This window comes from Podarcis cretensis (assembly GCF_951804945.1).
Source record: "Podarcis cretensis genome assembly, chromosome: 5".
Taxonomy (NCBI): Eukaryota; Metazoa; Chordata; class Lepidosauria; order Squamata; family Lacertidae; genus Podarcis; species Podarcis cretensis.
The window spans coordinates 27,659,256-27,678,248 of record NC_137174.1 but is presented as its reverse complement, the minus strand read 5'-3'; the positions used below and the strand labels follow the sequence as shown (position 1 = coordinate 27,678,248).

At 42.4% G+C, this 18,993-nt stretch overlaps 1 protein-coding gene across 5 annotated transcripts in view; it reads right to left on the bottom strand.

Moving 5' to 3' along the window:
- The window catches only part of ARID5B (AT-rich interaction domain 5B), a 187,535-nt gene that overhangs the window by 84,483 nt on the left and 84,059 nt on the right, over window positions 1-18,993 (bottom strand). For all 5 annotated transcript variants that reach the window (XM_079975579.1, XM_079975578.1, XM_079975577.1 and 2 more), the window contains one exon: window positions 13,089-13,319. In XM_079975579.1, the coding sequence (XP_079831705.1) occupies window positions 13,089-13,254 (166 nt within the window). In that variant the 5' untranslated portion in view covers window positions 13,255-13,319. The remainder of the gene's footprint in view (window positions 1-13,088; window positions 13,320-18,993) is intronic.

Genomic DNA, 18,993 nt, shown 5'->3' with positions numbered 1-18,993 from the left:
CCCAGCCACTCTGGGCGGCTTCCATAAAAACCAAAAATACACTAAAATATCACAGATTAAAAACTTCCCTGATGTCTTCTGCTGCTTAGAACTGAAGCTTTTGCCTCATTACTTTAGATGGCTTAGATCATGGGTATGCAAACTAAGATCCGGGGGCCGGATCTGGCCCAATCGCCTTCTCAATCTGGCCCGCAGATGGTCTGGGAATCAGCATGTTTTTACATGAGTAGAATGTGTGCTTTTATTTAAAATGCATCTCTGGGTTATTTGTGGGGCGTAGGAATTTGCCCCCCCAAAAAAATAGTCCGGCCCCCCATAAGGTCTGAGGGACAGTGGACCGGGCCCCTGCTGAAAAAGTTTGCTGACTCCTGGCTTAGATCATTAGAAGAAACGACAAACAATACTGAGACTTGCAGCTCAACACTAGCTGATAATAAGCAAATGTTCTCAGGAAGGAACAAAGCACAGTTCCAGTGAATTCAGGTAAGCTTACAAGCGGGCCTATTCCTAAAAGAGCATTAGCTAAAATTACACTGGTTTCCATTGGAGGAGAGCCTCAAGTGCTGACATGTACTGAATGTCATGTGATACATAATAATACTCTTAAACCAGTCCTGACATAATATCTCCCAAAGTATAATAACCACAAATGACTGCTTTAGTTAAGAACTAGCCAGAAGCAAAATAGAGCTGTGTAAAAGTAGATTTAGCCATAAATACCTCCACAATGTTTTATTCCATTTTGGTTTTGTTTTTTTTAAAGGGGGGGCTTAAAGGAGCCCCATAATAATTAACAAAGTGGGGGTGGACAACACATCATGTTCTTTACTATTATACAAGGGCTGTGAATGGTTATTTCATAGAACCACAGCTGCCAATGCTGTAAATTATGCAGGCACCAAGAAGCATTAAGGAGGAATAATAGCAGTTTAAACGAAAGCTGACGTAATTCATGATAAACAGTCATTGGAAAATGTTACGTTGTTGTCTCCCCCACTTTTTTTTTTCTAAGTAGGTTTAATCTGAAGAATGCGGCCATATTCTGACATAAACCGCTTCTCTTTTCCATTGTGTTCGCTTCAGGAATGTTGGCACTTACATGAGATGAAGGGGGCGAGGAGAAGGATTCTCTACCACTCGCAATAATTACTGGTCTCACAGTATGAAGACTTTGGGGAATGCAATGATGAAAATGTGATAGTGTGATTGATTGGGAATTCTTCTGAACACAAAACACAACAAAGCCCTTCGGAAGCTTCCGACACAAAAGGCATGCAGGGTGGTCCAAGGAAGGGGGCAAAAACAAATGGGATGACACGTAAACAAAGGTGTCGTCCACAGAAAGCACATTTAACAAATGGCTTAAAACAATAACTTCCACATCTGTGGGAGGGATTTGGCTCAGGTGCTCACCGAAAATCACAAACAAATTGTATCAGGCAACAACGGATCCTACTGATGGAGGCCGTATGGTCCCTTTTGCATCAGCAGGTGTGGCAATGGACATGCTAGATCTGTGCCTGGCCTTGGTGATGAGAAACTACACGGGCCAATGTTAGTGGGTGGTTCCTCTGACCAGATGGGTGGGGTTCAACCCCTTATGGACAGGGATAGTCTAGCTTCTGTTGTCTATGCTCTAGAAATCTCTAGGCTAGATTGCTGCAATGTGTTACGCATGGGGCTGCCTTTGACGACAGTTCTGAAACTGTAGCTGGTGCGGAATTCAAGCAGCCAGATTGTTGACTGGAAGTAGGAGGTTTGATCAAAATGTGGTCCAGCTGCACTGCTGCCAATTAGTTTCCAGACTCAATTCCAGACTCTGGTTTTGACCTACAAAGAATTATGTGGCCGAGAAGCCCAATAGCTTAGGGGTTGCCTTTCCCCACGTGAACCTACCCAGACCTTGTGTTCATCACCTGAGGCTCCTCTTCATGTGCCGCCTTTGAAGGAGGTGTGTAGGATGGCAATACAAGATCGAGCCTTCTCAGTGATGGCTCCCCAACTGTGGAAAGCCATCCCCAGAGAGGTGTTCCTGGTCCCATCACTATCAACCCTTTTGGTGCCAGGTGGAGTTTTCCTTATTCACCCAGGCATTTTGTTCTTAATTGGTGTCCACCTCTTAGTTGGGTGGTGGTGGGATGTGCCCTTTTAACGTTATTTCAGGATGTAGACATTTACTTAACGTTGTTTTCTGGTGTACTTTAATTTGGTATTGTTTACTTTTTAAAAAATTGTAAATCGATTTGAGCCTTTTTTTTTGCAGTAAGCGATAAATAAATATCAGGATTAAATCATAAATAGTTGCTGTTTCCCAGATTTGTATTTCATGATGCCTGGCAACACAGACTAAATAGGTTACCATCAAGGGCCACAATCTTGCTGCCCTGCTCACCACTGGTGGCCCCACACATGGAACAGCTCTCTGTAGGAGCCACACTTCCTTCATTGCCACCATTGTGTCAGTAAGCCTTAATTCCTACTATGGGGTATTAATTTCCAAATAGAGACTTTTCCATGCTCCTCACACAGGATGATCTGTCAACCCATTCCTCCCCAAGATTTCACACTAAAGGGGAACAGTCCTCTTCCTTCTAACTGCTCTGGGTGAGTCTGGTTTTGTTTTTTTAAAAAAAACTGGTTTTGTTTTTTTAAAAAAATTAAATTGATTAACTGGTTGTCAAGAGAGACCTTGGATCAATGGACTCTGGAACCTGAACAAGAAGCCTCAAGGTTTGAGGCTAAGACTCAGCCTGGTCATCTACAGTGGACTCTATATTCTCAGGTCTCAGAGCTTTCTTCAGGGGCAGAAATGAATAGGGATGTGCCACTTAAGACACTGCAACTAGCAGACAATAAAATGCCTCTGGATTCATCAGGTTAGTATACAGGTAAATACTTGAAACTTGGACTTCAAGTAAATACTTGAAACCTGGTGAACAAAGCAATACTTTTTTTTTGCTGTTCTCCAGCTTCTGTCTCAAGCCACCAATCTCCAAGATATTGAGCTATGGTGGAGACCAGCCTCCAGGTCCAGATTTAGGTAGGCATAGTCCTAGTCTAGCAGAAACTTTAATAGCCCGGGTCTGTCGAAACCTCCCTCTAATTTTGCTCTGTTTCAACTGTTCCAATATTGTGCAGTTGGAAACTCTGAAACCACAGCAAGCGTTTTACATATGAGATAACAGACGAGTGCTTGTGGTTAAGGAACTAGAACAGAGCTCAATAAGATCCGGGCTTCTAACAGCTCGGCTACATGCTTCCTGTGTATTATTTTTAGGCAGAAAGAAAGGCATGGTGAGCTTTATAAGGCATTCTTGCAATAACTGAATTGCATCACAAGGGGCAGAGTTAAGGCAGGTCATGCAATATCTATCACTCTGGAGAGGGTGGTTTAAAACATATTCAAGAAAGCAGGGTTTACAATTACGAGGTTATTAACATGATATCACAACAGCGATTTCATATTGCTGAGATCTACCTTACCTTCAAATGTATAAACTTGAAAATTTCATCTTCCCTCCTTTTCAAGCTCTCCTCTGCCCTTACATTTCTTATTGATTATGATGATTACTTGTAATAATTTTATTATACTGTATAATAATATAGTCCTTTGAGGTCAACATCCACAAATGTGTTGTACTGAACCATGCTGATGGCCCCTTGGTGCCCCAGGTTCCTCTCCACACCCAGATGTACCTGGGATAGGCGTACTTCATAGCCCATACATAGGCTGGGCAACAGTCTCCCATACTACTATAACCGGTTGCAGTGCATTGGCAGTTGCTGCACATTTTCTGGGCTGTATTGCACCCCAGCTCCCAGATATACTTGCAAAATGCTTCACATTCTCATGCATGATAGACTGTGCAACACTCTTTGGGGGAAAGTCACAGTTGTTATTTTTGCAGAGGAACAATTGGGGAAAAGGACTTGAATGTTGGTTCCCAGTCCTCTTGAAATAGCAGGACTGACCCGGGAAGTCAGGTCTTCAAGCCAACCTCAAGTCACAGCACAGAGGCTGAAGCTACCTGTTATGGCCAGAGCAAGGCATCTTATCAAGCTGTGTCATTTCCAGTGGTCTCTGCATTGACCACTGCAACTCAGTCACCCAGGTGGGGGTAGATCTCAGATCTACCGGCTTATGGTTCAATATATTTTTCACTCTATAACACGCACCCGAGCATAACACGCACGTAGTTTTTAGAGGAGGAAAACAAGAAAAAAAATATTCTAAACGAAACAGTGGATGTATGATTTTTGTGGTTCATGCTGTGGCCACAGACAGGTGATCTGACAGCAAAAATCCTGAGGATCCATGTGGATCCATGCTTTGTAACCACGTTTTAAGTGGGGAGGGAAGGAAAAGCACTCAAGGGACAAGGAGCACACGTGGGGTGTGTGGAGAAGGATGCTGCTAATAATGCAGAAGAGGGGTATAAGGGGAGAAGGCTCCTCTCCTCTCCCACTTTGCTGCTTTAAAGAAGCAGGATCTCTGTCCCTCTCTCCTCCCCACTCAGTGGCTCTTCTCCCGTTTTGCTGTTTCAAAGCGAGCCACAGAGGAGGGAAGGAAAGGGAACCATGGATCCTCTGCTCATGACTGCAGCAGATCACCACCGCCACCCATAGGCATTCCCTCCATAACACGCACAGACATTTCCCCTTACTTTCTAGGAGGAAAAAAGTGAGTGTTATGGTGCAAAAAATACGGTACCTGAATCACACAACCTAAACATGCTGCTCACCTCAACAAAAACCTCCAACGGTGCCTGGACCAGTTCATAAGGCTATTAAAACATCAACATCAAAAAGCGCTAAATTAACCAGGAGGGATGTTACAAATGCAGTATACAGAACTCAGGCTGTTCTCAGAGCTCTGTTTGAGCAAGAAGAAAGTATCAAAATATAAAGGCAAAACAAGTTATTACAAGTTTATATTTGCACTGGAAATGTTACTGCAGGGACATGCCCTGCACTCAGTCTTACTGGTAACAGTTCAAGACAACAACATGAAGTGGATTAAATTATAACAGCATTGCAAGGGGGACGCACACTGTGATCCTATTATCCATTTTTGTTGTTGATGATGTCGCTTAGAGAATGCAACTATATTACACATTACAATGAACAACAGGATGTCAAAATGTGCAAATATTTATTCTGAGATTATGGGAAGCAGGGAAACAATTAGAATGAAAAACATTAAGAATGAAAAATCATTTAACAAAAGCAATTATATGTGGCATTTAAACTTCTCTGTCTTCAAATTATCATTCCAAATCATACTAGAATCTGTCAATGACCTATGTGTGCGCGCGTGCTTAAAGCAAGTATATGTATTATTTCACAACTAAAATCAATCATTACAAACAACATCTGGGGATCATTAATAGCTTATTCCACAGCTGGATTAACAAAATAAGAAAAAGGCTTGACCAAGAATTCAAAACATTTCCAGATTTCTCATTTAAAAACCCACTCAGATTTATTCTAACAATGATGGGAAAGAACTTTTCATATATACATACAGCATATAACATTGCCATTCATTAATCGTCACTGTGGCTATGCCCCATTTTCTGTTTTGTGAAAGACCTGCAATGTTTAGCTTTGAAGAGTTCTGGAGATTTGCATATTTTTCATACTGCTAAGGATGCCACAGTAAAGTTGCATCTGAAGAGGTCACAGAATTCAAATAAGTACAAATACTTTTTGTATTTGGGTTTAAACAATATGATAGGTATAGAACTTCCATAGACAGAAATAGTATACCCCTGAAAACCAACTGCTGAGGACCAACAAGGGGAGATTATTATCCTGCATATGAGCTCCTAAGGCACCTGACCTTTCGGAGAAAACTTTCAAACTAGTTCAGCAGCAGCAGCAACAACAACAGCAGCAACCTGGGTTTTAACTCACCCTCTGAGTTACATTGCCAGCAACCAAGATTCGTACAATGGAATTCTCACGTTACATGCTTGTGCAAAGTGACCCAGTTTACAAAAACAATGAGAAGAGCCACAGAACATCTCAGATTCAAGTCCAGCATCGTCATATAGGGTTGAAACATTGGGGAGCTACTGCCTGTTGGGTGTACCAGACTTTTTCAACTTCGGGTCCCCAGATGTTGCTGAACTACAACTCCCATCATTCCTAGCTAGCAGAACCAGTGGTCAGGGATGATGGGAGTTGTAGTCCGACAACATCTGGGAGGCCCAAGGTTGTGAAAGCCTGGTGTAACACAACATGGAGCTAGATGGACCGATGGCTCTGGTTCTGCATGAGGTGATTTCCTTTGTCGACTGCTTCACCTGCGCATGATAATCATTTTATGATTGCAGTTGCATCAAATAACGTGCGTCATGCGCAGGAAAACCACAGAGGGAAACTTGTTGCATCATCTTATATATCACCTTAAACACAGTAACTCTAAGCAGAGCCAGTTCATCTATGTGTTGTTTGGTTTGCTTGTTTATTGCATCTATATCCCACTTTTCCTTGAAGGAGCTCTAGACGGCATACATTTTTCTCCCCTGCCCAGTTTTGTTATTCTTACAACAACCCTGTGAGGTAGTCTGGCCCAGGATCCTCCTGGTGAGTGAGGCTGAGTGATGTGCGCCTGAGTCTCCCCCAGTCCTAGTCTGACACTATCAAGAGCGATGAGAAATAAAGGAATGTGCTTGAATGTGTGAACTGAGCCTGTGTCAAGGACTTGTAAAATTTAGGTACACCATGCAGGGGACATTGGATAATAGCTTACTGTCCTGCTTGCCTACTCTTTATTTGCATATAGTCATAAGAAGTCCTCCTTACGGCTTAACCCATGGAGCATGTACTGGAAATTAACGACCCTTACATTTTTCATTTCCCTTACTGAGCAGTAAAGTACGTACATTTTCAAAAGCTTACTCAAGAATATTAACCAAAGGCTGAATCATAACTAGCTTGTAAAACTTCTTTGCTAATGCATTACTGTTTTAAGAGAAATTACTAGCTTATACAGGAGGAAAAAAGCAATCTTTTCAGGGGTACTTTACCATCCAAGCTGATGTGGGTGTTTGAGAGGAAATGAGTGCATGGATGGAGTCTAGTCATGCGTGAATGCAAATAAAGTGGGATCATGATGAAAAATCAACCCCCCTTTGATCTTCTGTTTGTGGCCTTTCATGTAAAGGGGTGAAGTTGCTACTAACACAGCCCTGCCTTCTGGTCAACTGGGAAAGAGCTGGTTCTTATTAAGCGAGGTGGAACACTTTCGGACCTGCAAATTTACACAACATTTGAATGCCGCAAAGTCTTCTCTCAAATCTTCATTGCATTTATTAATCTATACAGCAAGACCGCTGAGGCAAGATCACCAATATGATCGTAGAACTGAAGGGAGAGGAAGACCGTACAGTATTAACATATTGTATCCGTGTTAATAGTTTCCGGAGATGGCCTCTATGAGCAATATGCAGATATAAAGACACTGGGTTGCAAGTTCAAGGGTAAATTCTGGAGAACCTCGGCTATCCTTGGAAACTTAGCAGAAGTTCTTTAGTGAAATAAGGCAGCAATGACTTCCTCTACCATTTCTGATTTCCTGGGCAGTACCAATATGCAGGAGACGGTTGGGTGTATTCTAGGGTTTACTCTCTGTTCCCACAAGTTAATGATGCAGCTCTGATGTGGTACATCACTTGCACGCAGTTAAGACTGGCACATGGGGCAGAGGAACTCAGCTGCAGCTCCCTGCACAAGGATTGCCAACATAAGGAAAGGCTTTTCAGTGGTAACTATGGATAGGGCTGTTCATTTGAAGCAACACACAAAGCCTGCTCTACCAACATTACTTTTTCTATGAAGTTACATTTCTTATGTTTATAAATATGATGTACCCACACACAAACTCAGCCTGCTTAAAATCAATGGCTGAGTTTACATGTTTCCCTTTCCCCCGTGCATCCCATTTTCCTTTTCTGTCACATCTATCAGATTGCAAACCCTTGGCCAAGGATTGTCTTATTTTTTAATCTCTGCACAAGTGCTTAGCAAATTTTAGATGCTTTATAAATGGCACTAGTAAGTAGTACTGATGATTCATGCATTTGCTGTGGTTATTAAAAAACCCTGGCCACAATAGATTATTGTCTGGTAACAGTGTTGCTGGACTATTGACAAAACTAATTTGCCTACTCTCATCACTTTCTGGGCTACTCATAGCTTTAACTTCTCTTTAGCAAGGGGGAGGAGGGGACACACAATAATTTTCTATCTCATCTTTAAGTTCCTGCTCTTTATGTTCCCCAGTTTAGAACAGAGAGGGAGGAGAAAAAGTAATAAAAGAACACAATGTTCTCATTTAGAATGCACAACTAAAAAAAAAAAACTGGGGAAAAGCTTCATGGAAAAATCATTTCTCTTAAAGCTTTCTAGCAAGGATACAGGTTCATATGCTTTGGAGAAAATGTTTTGTCAAAATGGTCTGCCTATCTCATTTATAACAAGCTGTATCTGTCACAGGTCCTGCAACCCACAAAGTGACTCCAGCATTGTCCTGTAAATATTGTAAATAAATAAATGTTCCAGCAATGTTTGGTTCCTGCCTGAGTATTTGGCATATTGTAATCTTGTTGTCAGAATGCTCTGCATCATGGACCTCTGTGTTCTTCTAGATGTGACTTGAATGCTGTAGTGGTTTGAGTGTTGGGCTAGAGTCTAGGAGCCTGGGTTCAAATCCCGACTCAGGCACAAAGCTCACTGTGTGACCTTGGGCCAGTCCCCTTCTCTCAGCCTTATCTACCTCACAGGATAAAATGGAGAGGGGGAGGAACTATGTTTGCAACCTCAAACTCCTTGCAGAAAAGGTGGGATATAAATGGAAAAATAAATAAATACGATAAAATATATAGGTTTTACTCTTGTTGGTTCTTCCTACTCCCTCATATTCTCCATCTAGTTCCTGAGATTTCTTATGTCTAATCTCTGTGATTATCTACGGCTCCTGCAAATTAAAGGGCATCTAGCCAATTACCTGTTGCAAGAATTTCCCTTGCATTCCTGCAATCAAGTCCCCCACTCTCAGATCTGATTGATAAGCAACAGTACCTTCAAGTAATCGATTTATCAACCGTACCACCCTGCCTGTGTTTAGATTTAAGCTGCCACCACTTTATACATGCGAGATCAATCTACATGGTATCAGTGTAAACTGTTTGCGTAACCCAGTGCAGCACATTTTATTGACTGTGGGGGGAGAATAAAAGAGTACTTTATCAGCTGCATCCCATCAATGTTATGAAACTGACACATTGCATTTGATATTACAGGGTCACAATTATACTGGAACACTAGATTAGACACACACACACACACACACACACACACCCAAAAAAACCCAACCCCTAATTTGTTCAACAGACCTTGCAATCTTCAAGTACATAATGAGTGCAATCCACCAAACAGAACTACTGCTCATCCTTTATTAATCCCAATGAGGCCTACACTGAAGAGTGGCTCTTTTTGGTAAAAACAAACATGCATGGGTATGGAATTGAATCAAATTTTAACCAGGGGTCTCTTATAGTTTCTAATTTAGATAAGAGGAGTTTGGATTTGATATCCCGCTTTATCACTACCCTAAGGAGTCTCAAGGGACATGGGTGGCACTGTGGGTTAAACCACAGAGCCTAGGACTTGCTGATCAGAAGGTCGGTGGTTCGAATCCCCGCGACGGGGTGAGCTCCCATTGGCTGTTCCCTGCTCCTGCCAACCTAGCAGTTCAAAAGCACATCAAAGTGCAAGTAGATAAATAGGTACCGCTCCAGCGGGAAGGTAAACGGCGTTTCCGTGCGCTGCTCTGGTTCTCCAGAAGCGGTTTAGTCATGCTGTACGCCGGCTCCCTCGGCCAATAAAGCGAGATGAGAACCGCAACCCCAGAGTCGGCCACAACTGGACCTAATGGTCAGGGGTCCCTTTACCTTTACCTAAGGAGTCTCAAAGTGGCTAACATTCTCCTTTCCCTTCCTCCCCCACAACAAACACTCTGTGAGGTGAGTGAGGCTGAGAGACTTCAGAGAAGTGTGACTAGCCCAAGGTCACCCAGCAGCTGCATGTGGAGGAGCGGGGACGCGAACCCGGTTCACCAAATTACGAGTCCAGCACTCTTAACCACTACACCAAAGTCCAAACAATTACAAAACAGGAAGATCTGAGCCTTGATCGCAACGCAGCATGGGGAATCCACTTGTGAAATAGTTCGATGAATGTGAAAGACGATTCCTCTGAATTAAACTGTGTTAGGACTGCACCATAAAATCCGAAAAAGTTGCATTCATAGGTAGTTAAATCTGAAAACAGAATGTTTGTACATCTCTCTAGAGGCAGAAATGTGGACTGAGTCACACTTGCCAGGATCACCTTGGAAGCATGCAGAGGCCACCAGAATATCTGAACAGAGGCAGAATTTGTGAGAACTCCAAAAGAACTGCTGCAGCCGTGCAAATCGCAGTGCCCACATGCACATTCATCATGTGGTTGGCACAACAAGAAGGCATTGCTGAGTCACAAGTGCAGCAGCAACAAAAGCAGCAGCAGTTACTGCACCCATTCCTGAAGGGACACCTCTAAGTGTGGACCAGGCCACCAGGTATATCGCCATAAAAGTGTGGCCTTTTCACAACAGCAAGACAGGAGAAAACTCCTAATCCTTTGCCTCATGATCGTTACCTTATCTCATCTGCAATGGCACACAATGTTACATTCACGTTAGCTGCCCAGCTGAAACCTCAACAAGCTATACACAGGTCTCTCTCAAATGTAAGTTCACTTTTCAAAAGTTGCCAGCACTCTTGGGCAGAACAAGGAAGATCAATTTTGAGTAGCAGCCAGGACTGCGCACCTGAGGTTACAGAAATCAAGCACAGTGTCATTGGTGCACGTATATAGAGTACCAGTGATGATGAAGGTATAGCACTGGTTGTGTTGTTTTCTTCGCAGCTAGCGTATTATAAAACATCAGGGGGGAAAACCCAGGGGTGCTGAAACACTATCCAAAACAAAGCAGTTAACGTTACAGGAGCTTGCAAATAACATTACATAGTAATATTATTAATGGTGATAATCAGATGTGGGAGCCGTGACTGTGATCCCTTTTTTATAAGTACAGCTTATGATAATTATGACCATTAATTCTGGATGGGTGTGCATATGCTGTGGTCTGCTTTCCTTTTGTTGTTACCTGAACATCTTTGTCTATCTCATGCACTATGGGTATTATGTGTGCACAGAGAGAGAGAGAGAGAGAGAGAGAGAGAGAGAGAGAGAGAGAGATGGATTGATGGACAGACAGACAGACAGACAGACATAGCATTTAGGCATACAAGCAACCTTGTATAGCAAAAGCAGAGTCGTGTCTCACAGATCTGTGGCTACAGTTTCTCAGAAATAAATTTCACCACAATCAATCAGACTTAATTGCCTTAAACAGGATAGGTGGTAAAAGCCAGATTTTTATATTCCATCCCAGATGCCTCAGTGCAGGGGGATGGTAGCTATTTAAACCCAAGGGGTACATTCCTTTGTGGGCAACCTTACATGAGCTGCATGTCAATGGTGGGTGGGGCCAGAGGTAGCAAGTGGGTAGAGCAACTGTACTTACCTTTGTACAGTAGGGTACATCCCCCCCATCTCTCCATCCTCTATCCGGGGAAGCAAGAGGCATTACCACAGTTCAGTGACACATTCCAGCAAGGCAAAGGCACTTGAGGACATGGAATAGAGCCAGTGAGGGGTGTGATCATTGGGATTTCTTAAAGAAAACCCATTTCTCTGCCTGAACCTTGCTTTTACAATTGTTCAGGACATTTCTGACCTTGTTAAGAGTGTAAGGGGTGAATTTTGAGATTTGACATTTTTATCAACAGTCACCTTGAGCGCATAGGGGAGGCCACATATAAATCTTGTTAAATAAACCCATGGAATTAATGCAAATAAATGAAAACCAGCAGAAGGACAGCAGGAAACAAAAGACGGGGCATATCTTTTCCTCTCAGATATTTCCTGAAAACAATTTCATTATTTGCAAAAGGCTTCCTCCGCACTCCCCCACTCCCCAAAATGATCTATATTACAAAGATTTATGGATTTCATATATCAAAGTTCTTCCTCTGCAAAATGCTGTAAGCTATACTGTTTGCCCTGAGCTGTAGTTTTTATCCACTCAGCACTATGGCTAATGAATCTTGATTTTCATAACACAGATAAACAATTATAAAAATTAAGTAAAGGTAAAGGTACCCCTGCCCGTACGGGCCAGTCTTGACAGACTCTGGGGTTGTGCGCCCATCTCACTTAAGAGGCCAGGGGCCAGCGCTGTCCGGAGACACTTCCGGGTCATGTGGCCAGCGTGACATCGCTGCTCTGGCGAGCCAGAGCCGCACACGGAAACGCCGTTTACCTTCCCGCTGGTAAGCGGTCCCTATTTATCTACTTGCACCCGGAGGTGCTTTCGAACTGCTAGGTTGGCAGGCGCTGGGACCGAGCAGCGGGAGCGCACCCCGCCGCAGGGATTCGAACCGCCGACCTTTCGATCGGCAAGTCCTAGGTTATAAAAATTACAATGCATCAATTACTAGAGCTATGTAGGGTGTATAAAGAACACATACACTGACACACATTCAAGAATTTTAAGTCCCTTTCTACATGGAGGCTTCTGAATAAGAAAATATGCCAGGCCAGAAAGAATAAGTAAATCAGAACAATGGCCCCTCAACACAAAACAAGTTTAAGAACAAACAGCATCGAACAACTTGAAGGTTTGCATTGCATGCAACCAAACACCTCTTTAAATTCACATTGGACAACTAAGCAACACATTGTTTTCTCAAAATGCTTGTAATAAGCAGCAGCCTTAAAATATAAAGACTACAAATAGTCTCCGAGTGGAGGTGGAATATTGCTGACGCTCAGCAATTCAAATACGTATACGCACCTTTTGTTATTTTTGAAAGGTTTATCCATTATTACTGCCTTTTACTTGGAAAAAGGAAGGCAAAATGTCAACAAAGTGGTTTTAACTTGCAAGAAGTACAAGAGGCAAAGCTACTTACCAAACTCATCGCATATGCAGTCATTTTCAATAAGAGTTGGGTGATCAAAGGTATCTCGACAGTAGAGGATTTGTGGGTTTTTGCTGATTACGGCAATGCCCCCAAGGGCTAATACAAACTGGTCTGTTAGGATGGAGGATGGTTTGCCCTGAATGCGCTTCAGCATGGAACGATAGCGACAGTATTGTGGGTAGCTGAGGATCAGCACATTTGAATCTTCGTCATCCTCACCTGCAAGAAAAAATATTGAAACCACTGTTACTTATTGCCCCAGCTGTCATGTTACCTTTAACATAAAACAGGTATCTGGAGGCAAGTCAGATTCTCCTTCCAAACCCTTTGCATTGATTTTGGGATGTAGGAGATGAAACAGATGTAGGATGTGGAGCAATGCTACCTCCTCATATTCAATCCCCTCTCTCTGCCTCCGATTTGCAACCTATCAGCCTCCTGCAATAATTTAAATTATATCAGATGCATCTACAGAGGTTTAATTGCACATCAACTTGCATGGACCAAACATGTTAAACAGTCTACTGTCACAAGTAGGGCGCGTATGAAATAAGCACACATGTCCTGAAATAACATTTTTCTTCTTCTTTTTTAAAGGATCAGGCTGTTAATCATGTGCCAAAGCAGACCTTAGCATTTTTCAAGTCACATATTTCTCCCATCAGAAATAGCGCAGCCAGGTCTGGAGGGTGCAAAGTATCAGGGAGTGTAGGAATCGTACAACAAAGAATGCAGTCTCTAATGCAAAATCCAAGATATTGCACAAAACCCAGAGAACGTGGTTCCTCATTTTACAGTAACACAAGTTTCTAGTCCATGTGACTACATCTCAAAGTAAAAATATGAAATTTAGCTTTTATTTTTTTACAGTTATATCCTGCCTTTCCTCCAAGGAGCCCAAGGGAGTATCCACTCTCTGTTTTATCCTCACAACAATTCTGTGAGGTAGGTTAGGCTGAGAGGCAGCAAGAGGCCCAGGGTCACCCAGTGAGCTTCATGGCTAAGTGTGGACTGGAACCCTGGCCTCTCAGGTTCATGTCTGACACTTTAACCTCTACTCTCCACTGGCACATACATGGTCTTGGAATTCCACTTGGGAACTCTGGTGTGAGACCACGCCCCTGTCCCTGATTGGCAGGCATCTGAGCATGTGTTCCCTTAGTGTCTGGATTTCAGTTTCTCATCTTTCCAATCTTAAATTCAGTCCCCCATGTTCCTGGAGCAATTTGTGCTATATTAATGAAAATTCCCCAGCAGTTTAGTGCGAACTTCTCCCACGATACGCATTCTTATGCAGGGTTAACTAGCACACACATTTCTGCAAGCTATTTTCAACCAATATAAAGCATTTTTGTACGTTATTTTCACCAATGTATGCATCTTATAAACACTATCTTCTGATACATGCATTTAGTTCAGAATGGTCTGAGACCTGAATTGCAAAATTCAGGGAAGTATGCATTTTGAAAGATAATTGTGTTTCACTTCACATATTGGTTCGAGAAGTACAAATTAGATAGTATCTCATTAAAATACAGATAAAACTGAATTCCTCCCCCCCCCCAAAACTAGGCCGTAGTTTTGTTCTTCACTTGACATAGGTGGTGTCATTACAGTATGATTCTCACATATTTATATGATTCACATGTATTCAGATTACTATGACCTTTTGTCTTAAACAATAAAACAAATCTGACTGATTATGAGATCACTATCCATTATCATACCAAGATCAATGCCAAGCAGAAAGTGACAGGCCCATTGTACTTCTGCAAAATTCCTAGTCTGAAACTGGAACCCTCTGATATGAGTAATCTCTAATCAGCCCTAAAAAGAATTTCTCAATCTGTGAACAGAAATCATGAGAGTTGGGGGGAAATGACAAGTTTTCTTATTCTCCTTTCTTATTTAACTCCTTTGCCAAAATGTTTTCAAACTTTCAAGCTTGAAATAAATACAGTTTTTTGAAATACAAGCTGGGAATCTCAGATGTCTAACCAAAGTCTATATAACATTAAAATCCCTAGGGGGCTGTGTCAAAGTCCCATAGAACTATCCCAGCAAAAAAAACAGGGCTTCAAGCTATAAGCAATTCACTGGTGTGATCTGACACAGGGGAACAAAAACCTGTATGCCGTTCAAATCTCCAATGCCATACCTGAGCTGCATACATAAACCAACCTGGTGCACACATATTACAACTTGCAAGAATGCCACTTTTAGACCTATTCTCTGCAAAGGAATAACTTTTCTAAGTACTGTGCCTTTTATCCTCCCACAGAGCACACAGAGGAAACCAAAACAATTCCATGATCTGCAAGTTCAGGTCATATATTTTGACAGCGTGCCTGAAAGGCAGGCACAGTGAAATCTGTGAAATTTGTTGTGGGGAAGCAAAATCTGGCGATCACAATTTAATCTAGTGTTTACTTGCTTGAGCCTGCAAGGCTACAGAACTGTAGTCATAGCACTTTCTCTCTTAATCCTAGCCCCCGCCAAACATGACAACTCTAGACAGTCCCTGCAATCAAATTTGTTCTCTTAAGCGAAGGGTCTGCTGTACATTTTCATTCTGCCTTTTGTCCAAGCGAGTTCAAATTGAGGAGTGGTCTCCTCAAAAACAACCCTACCACAAGTTTAACTTAACTCAGAGAGAAGGAGTAACCTCTCCAAGGCCACCCAATGAGCTCCAGAGTTGAGCAGGGAAACCAATCTTGGGCACCCAGCATGCAAGCCCACACTGCTCGTATCTCAATGGCAAAGCACGTGCTTTGAAGTAGAAGATCCCACATCCTATCCCTGGAACCTCTAGTTAAAATTATCTTGTGTAGCAGGGCTAGGAAAGACTACAGCAGGGGTCAGCAACCTTTTTCAGCAGGGGGACAGACCACTGTCCCTCAGACCTTGTGGGGGGCTGGATTATATTTTGGAAAAAAATAATGAATGAATTCCTATGCCCCACAAATAACCCAGAGATGCATTTTAAATAAAAGCACACATTCTACTCATGTAAAAACATGCTGATTCCCAGACCATCCATGGGCTGGATTTAGAAGGCGACTGGGCTGGATCCGGCCCCTGGGCCTTAGTTTGCCTACCCCTGGACTACAGTTTCAAACTTTGGAGAACCACTGCCAGCCAGAAACCTAGGCTAAGTGCACCAAGCATTAGATGACTGGCGCAAGGCTGCTCCTCAGATCATTTAAGCTTTAGTGTGGGCTGCTAGAGGCGCAGATTACAGGCCTGGTTAGTACAACACAGTGTGCTCATACAGGTACTGCTGGAGATGAGAAATGACACATTCCTTATGCGCCAGGATGTGGTCAGTTATGTGTTATTTGTCAAGGTACATATAAATGTCTCATATGAACCTTTGCTACAAACCACGAGTTTCCAGTAAAGCACATGGTAAAGTGACTGTATAAAGTGCTCCTCGCTATTTTTGTGGCATTTTAATGACATTTTAAAGCAACACGGTCACTAAAATTAAATTTGCTTGCAAGGCTGATCGATGTTGCTTTTTGTTGTTGTTACTTTTAACACGATTCAGAGGTACAGAAACAAAATGGCGGCGGGGGGGGGGGGGAGAAGGCCCATCGCTGAATGCCAAGCCTAACCAGGCAATAACTGTGTCCAAATAAATGCTTTGTATGGTATTTTCCCTCCTTCCTTTATTCACAAAAGGTTCAACATATCATTCTAAGGAAGGACAAAGAAAGGGGTAAACTGCACCATTTGTTTAAGGAAAGCAAATAAAAGGTTCTTGGAACAAAGATTTTCTTTCAGCCACACCTCTGTGAGAGAAGAAATCAAAGACCTATTTCTGCCAAATGTGTGTGTGTGTGTGTGTGTGTGAGAGAGAGAGAGAGAGAGAGAGAGAGAGAGAGAGAGAATGAGAATAATACACAATCCAGGGGCAGGGAGGGGGACATTTGGAATCTTTCAACATATTCCAAATGTCACCTAACTGCAGTGATATATTATTAGTGCACTCTGTCAAGATGAAACAATTGGAAATAATTTGCTGCTGTATAAGCTAGAATTTAAATCATGATTATCACTTTCTTGTTAAGGTGCATGACTGAAAAATTAAGTCCTTGCTGAAGAGGCACGTCCAATATCGTGCCAGCTTCCACCACGTCACCTGCACACGGTAGAACACAAGACACACACCTAGAAGGAAATACCTCCAGGACTTAAGGCTGAAATGTCTCCTAATCTTGTGTTTACATCGTAACTGTTCGTTTTAATAACCTCTTTCAGGGTCAGTCTTTCATTCATTCATTCGTATGTATATACAGTTAACCAATTTATCTCAACTTCAGAACCAATTTCTAGACAACAAGCAAAACTGCAAAGCAAGGTCCTGGCCTCTCATTCTTAACAGAGGCTACGGAGGCACTGATAAATTTATACAGTTTTCATTCAGAGGGGAGAGGAGTTACTGCAGTGAAGATTTGTGTTGAATTTCATGTTCACTGTCAAGGGAAAGAGCACAGAATAGTCTCACCAATAAGGCAGACTTTTTCAAATCAATATAACCTTTTTTTTTTTAAGGGTTAGGATCCAGAAAGAGCTAAACTGCAGGCATATCCAGGAAGGATGATTTACGGTACTTTCTTCGCTCCTTGGGATAGCAAACCCCTGTGCCATATCATAAACTACTTTTGAAAGTATCCTCAGTTTCCAAAGCAGCCTGCCATCTGGCATGAGGAGCTGCTGGAGATTTTATAATAATAATAATAAAGAAAGTGTATTTTAATAGTAGTAGTAGTAGTATTTTTAAATTTTGATTTCAGCTGTAGAGACCATGCTTCTCTAAAGGGGAAGATCAAATTATTACCTTGGGCACAATCTACGTCTCTTGAGCCAAATATTCACTGCTTGGATTACAGGAGAAAAAGTAGGAGAGGCCTCTACTACAAGTTCCACCATCAAATAAAAGTTCCAAATAAAAGTAGCCAAGGGTCTGACCCAAGAAAAGAGGCTGTATACCCCTCCCCCCAAAAAATCCTGCTACAATTTGAGCTTTACGTCCATTTCAAAGTGGGAAGATCCCTATATTTAAGTGCCTAGTGCAAATCAGTCCAACATGGGACTAGGCCAGTGCCATTGCTTGGATTTCCTTTTCTCCTTACACAAGGAAGAGAATAAAACCTGAAACAACACTGCCTAAGTATCGCTGAGTCTTGTTCACCTCAACTTCTTCCCTAGAGATGCAAGCATACAGAGGAAGTATTATCTCTCCTCCCCCAAATTCCATGTAGAACCTCCAGCTGGGCCAGGTAATTTGGAGGGTCTTAGAATGAAGAAATAGTCCACAGTTATTCAATCCTACCATGAGGTAAGACATGGAAGCTGCCTCAGATAGTAGATTGTGGGTGTCATGAAGGATGGTAGAATGAGAGACAGATCTGATCCATGGGATGAATAACATACCCCGAACTGAACAGGCATTGACCATGCTAAATAGTGAAAAGAGGATGATATTTAGATCTCTCACTCCCCGCCCTCAGGAACCAAAGTGCCTTCGACTGTCCCGGTCCTTACAAACGATGAGATGGGACAGTTGAAAAATGGGCCGTTATTTGTCATGGGTTGCCTGTAAAGCTGGATGAATTGACAGGTAACAAGCAATGAATGCCCAAGTAAACGTCTCCTGGTTTCATTACAGATATGACTATGTCTACAAACCAATTTGGGCATTAAATTAAATTGTGTATAAACATGCTGGGGCAGTGAGAGGATGCTGCCAAGCCCCACCCACTCCAGCCCATCACCTTCCAGTAGTTTACATGCCATGAAGAACCTCAACTGTGTGGGATTCTAAATCACGTGGGGAACCTGCACAAGTGAAGGAGGCCTTCCACTTCAGATCTTTGCCCCCAAAGTT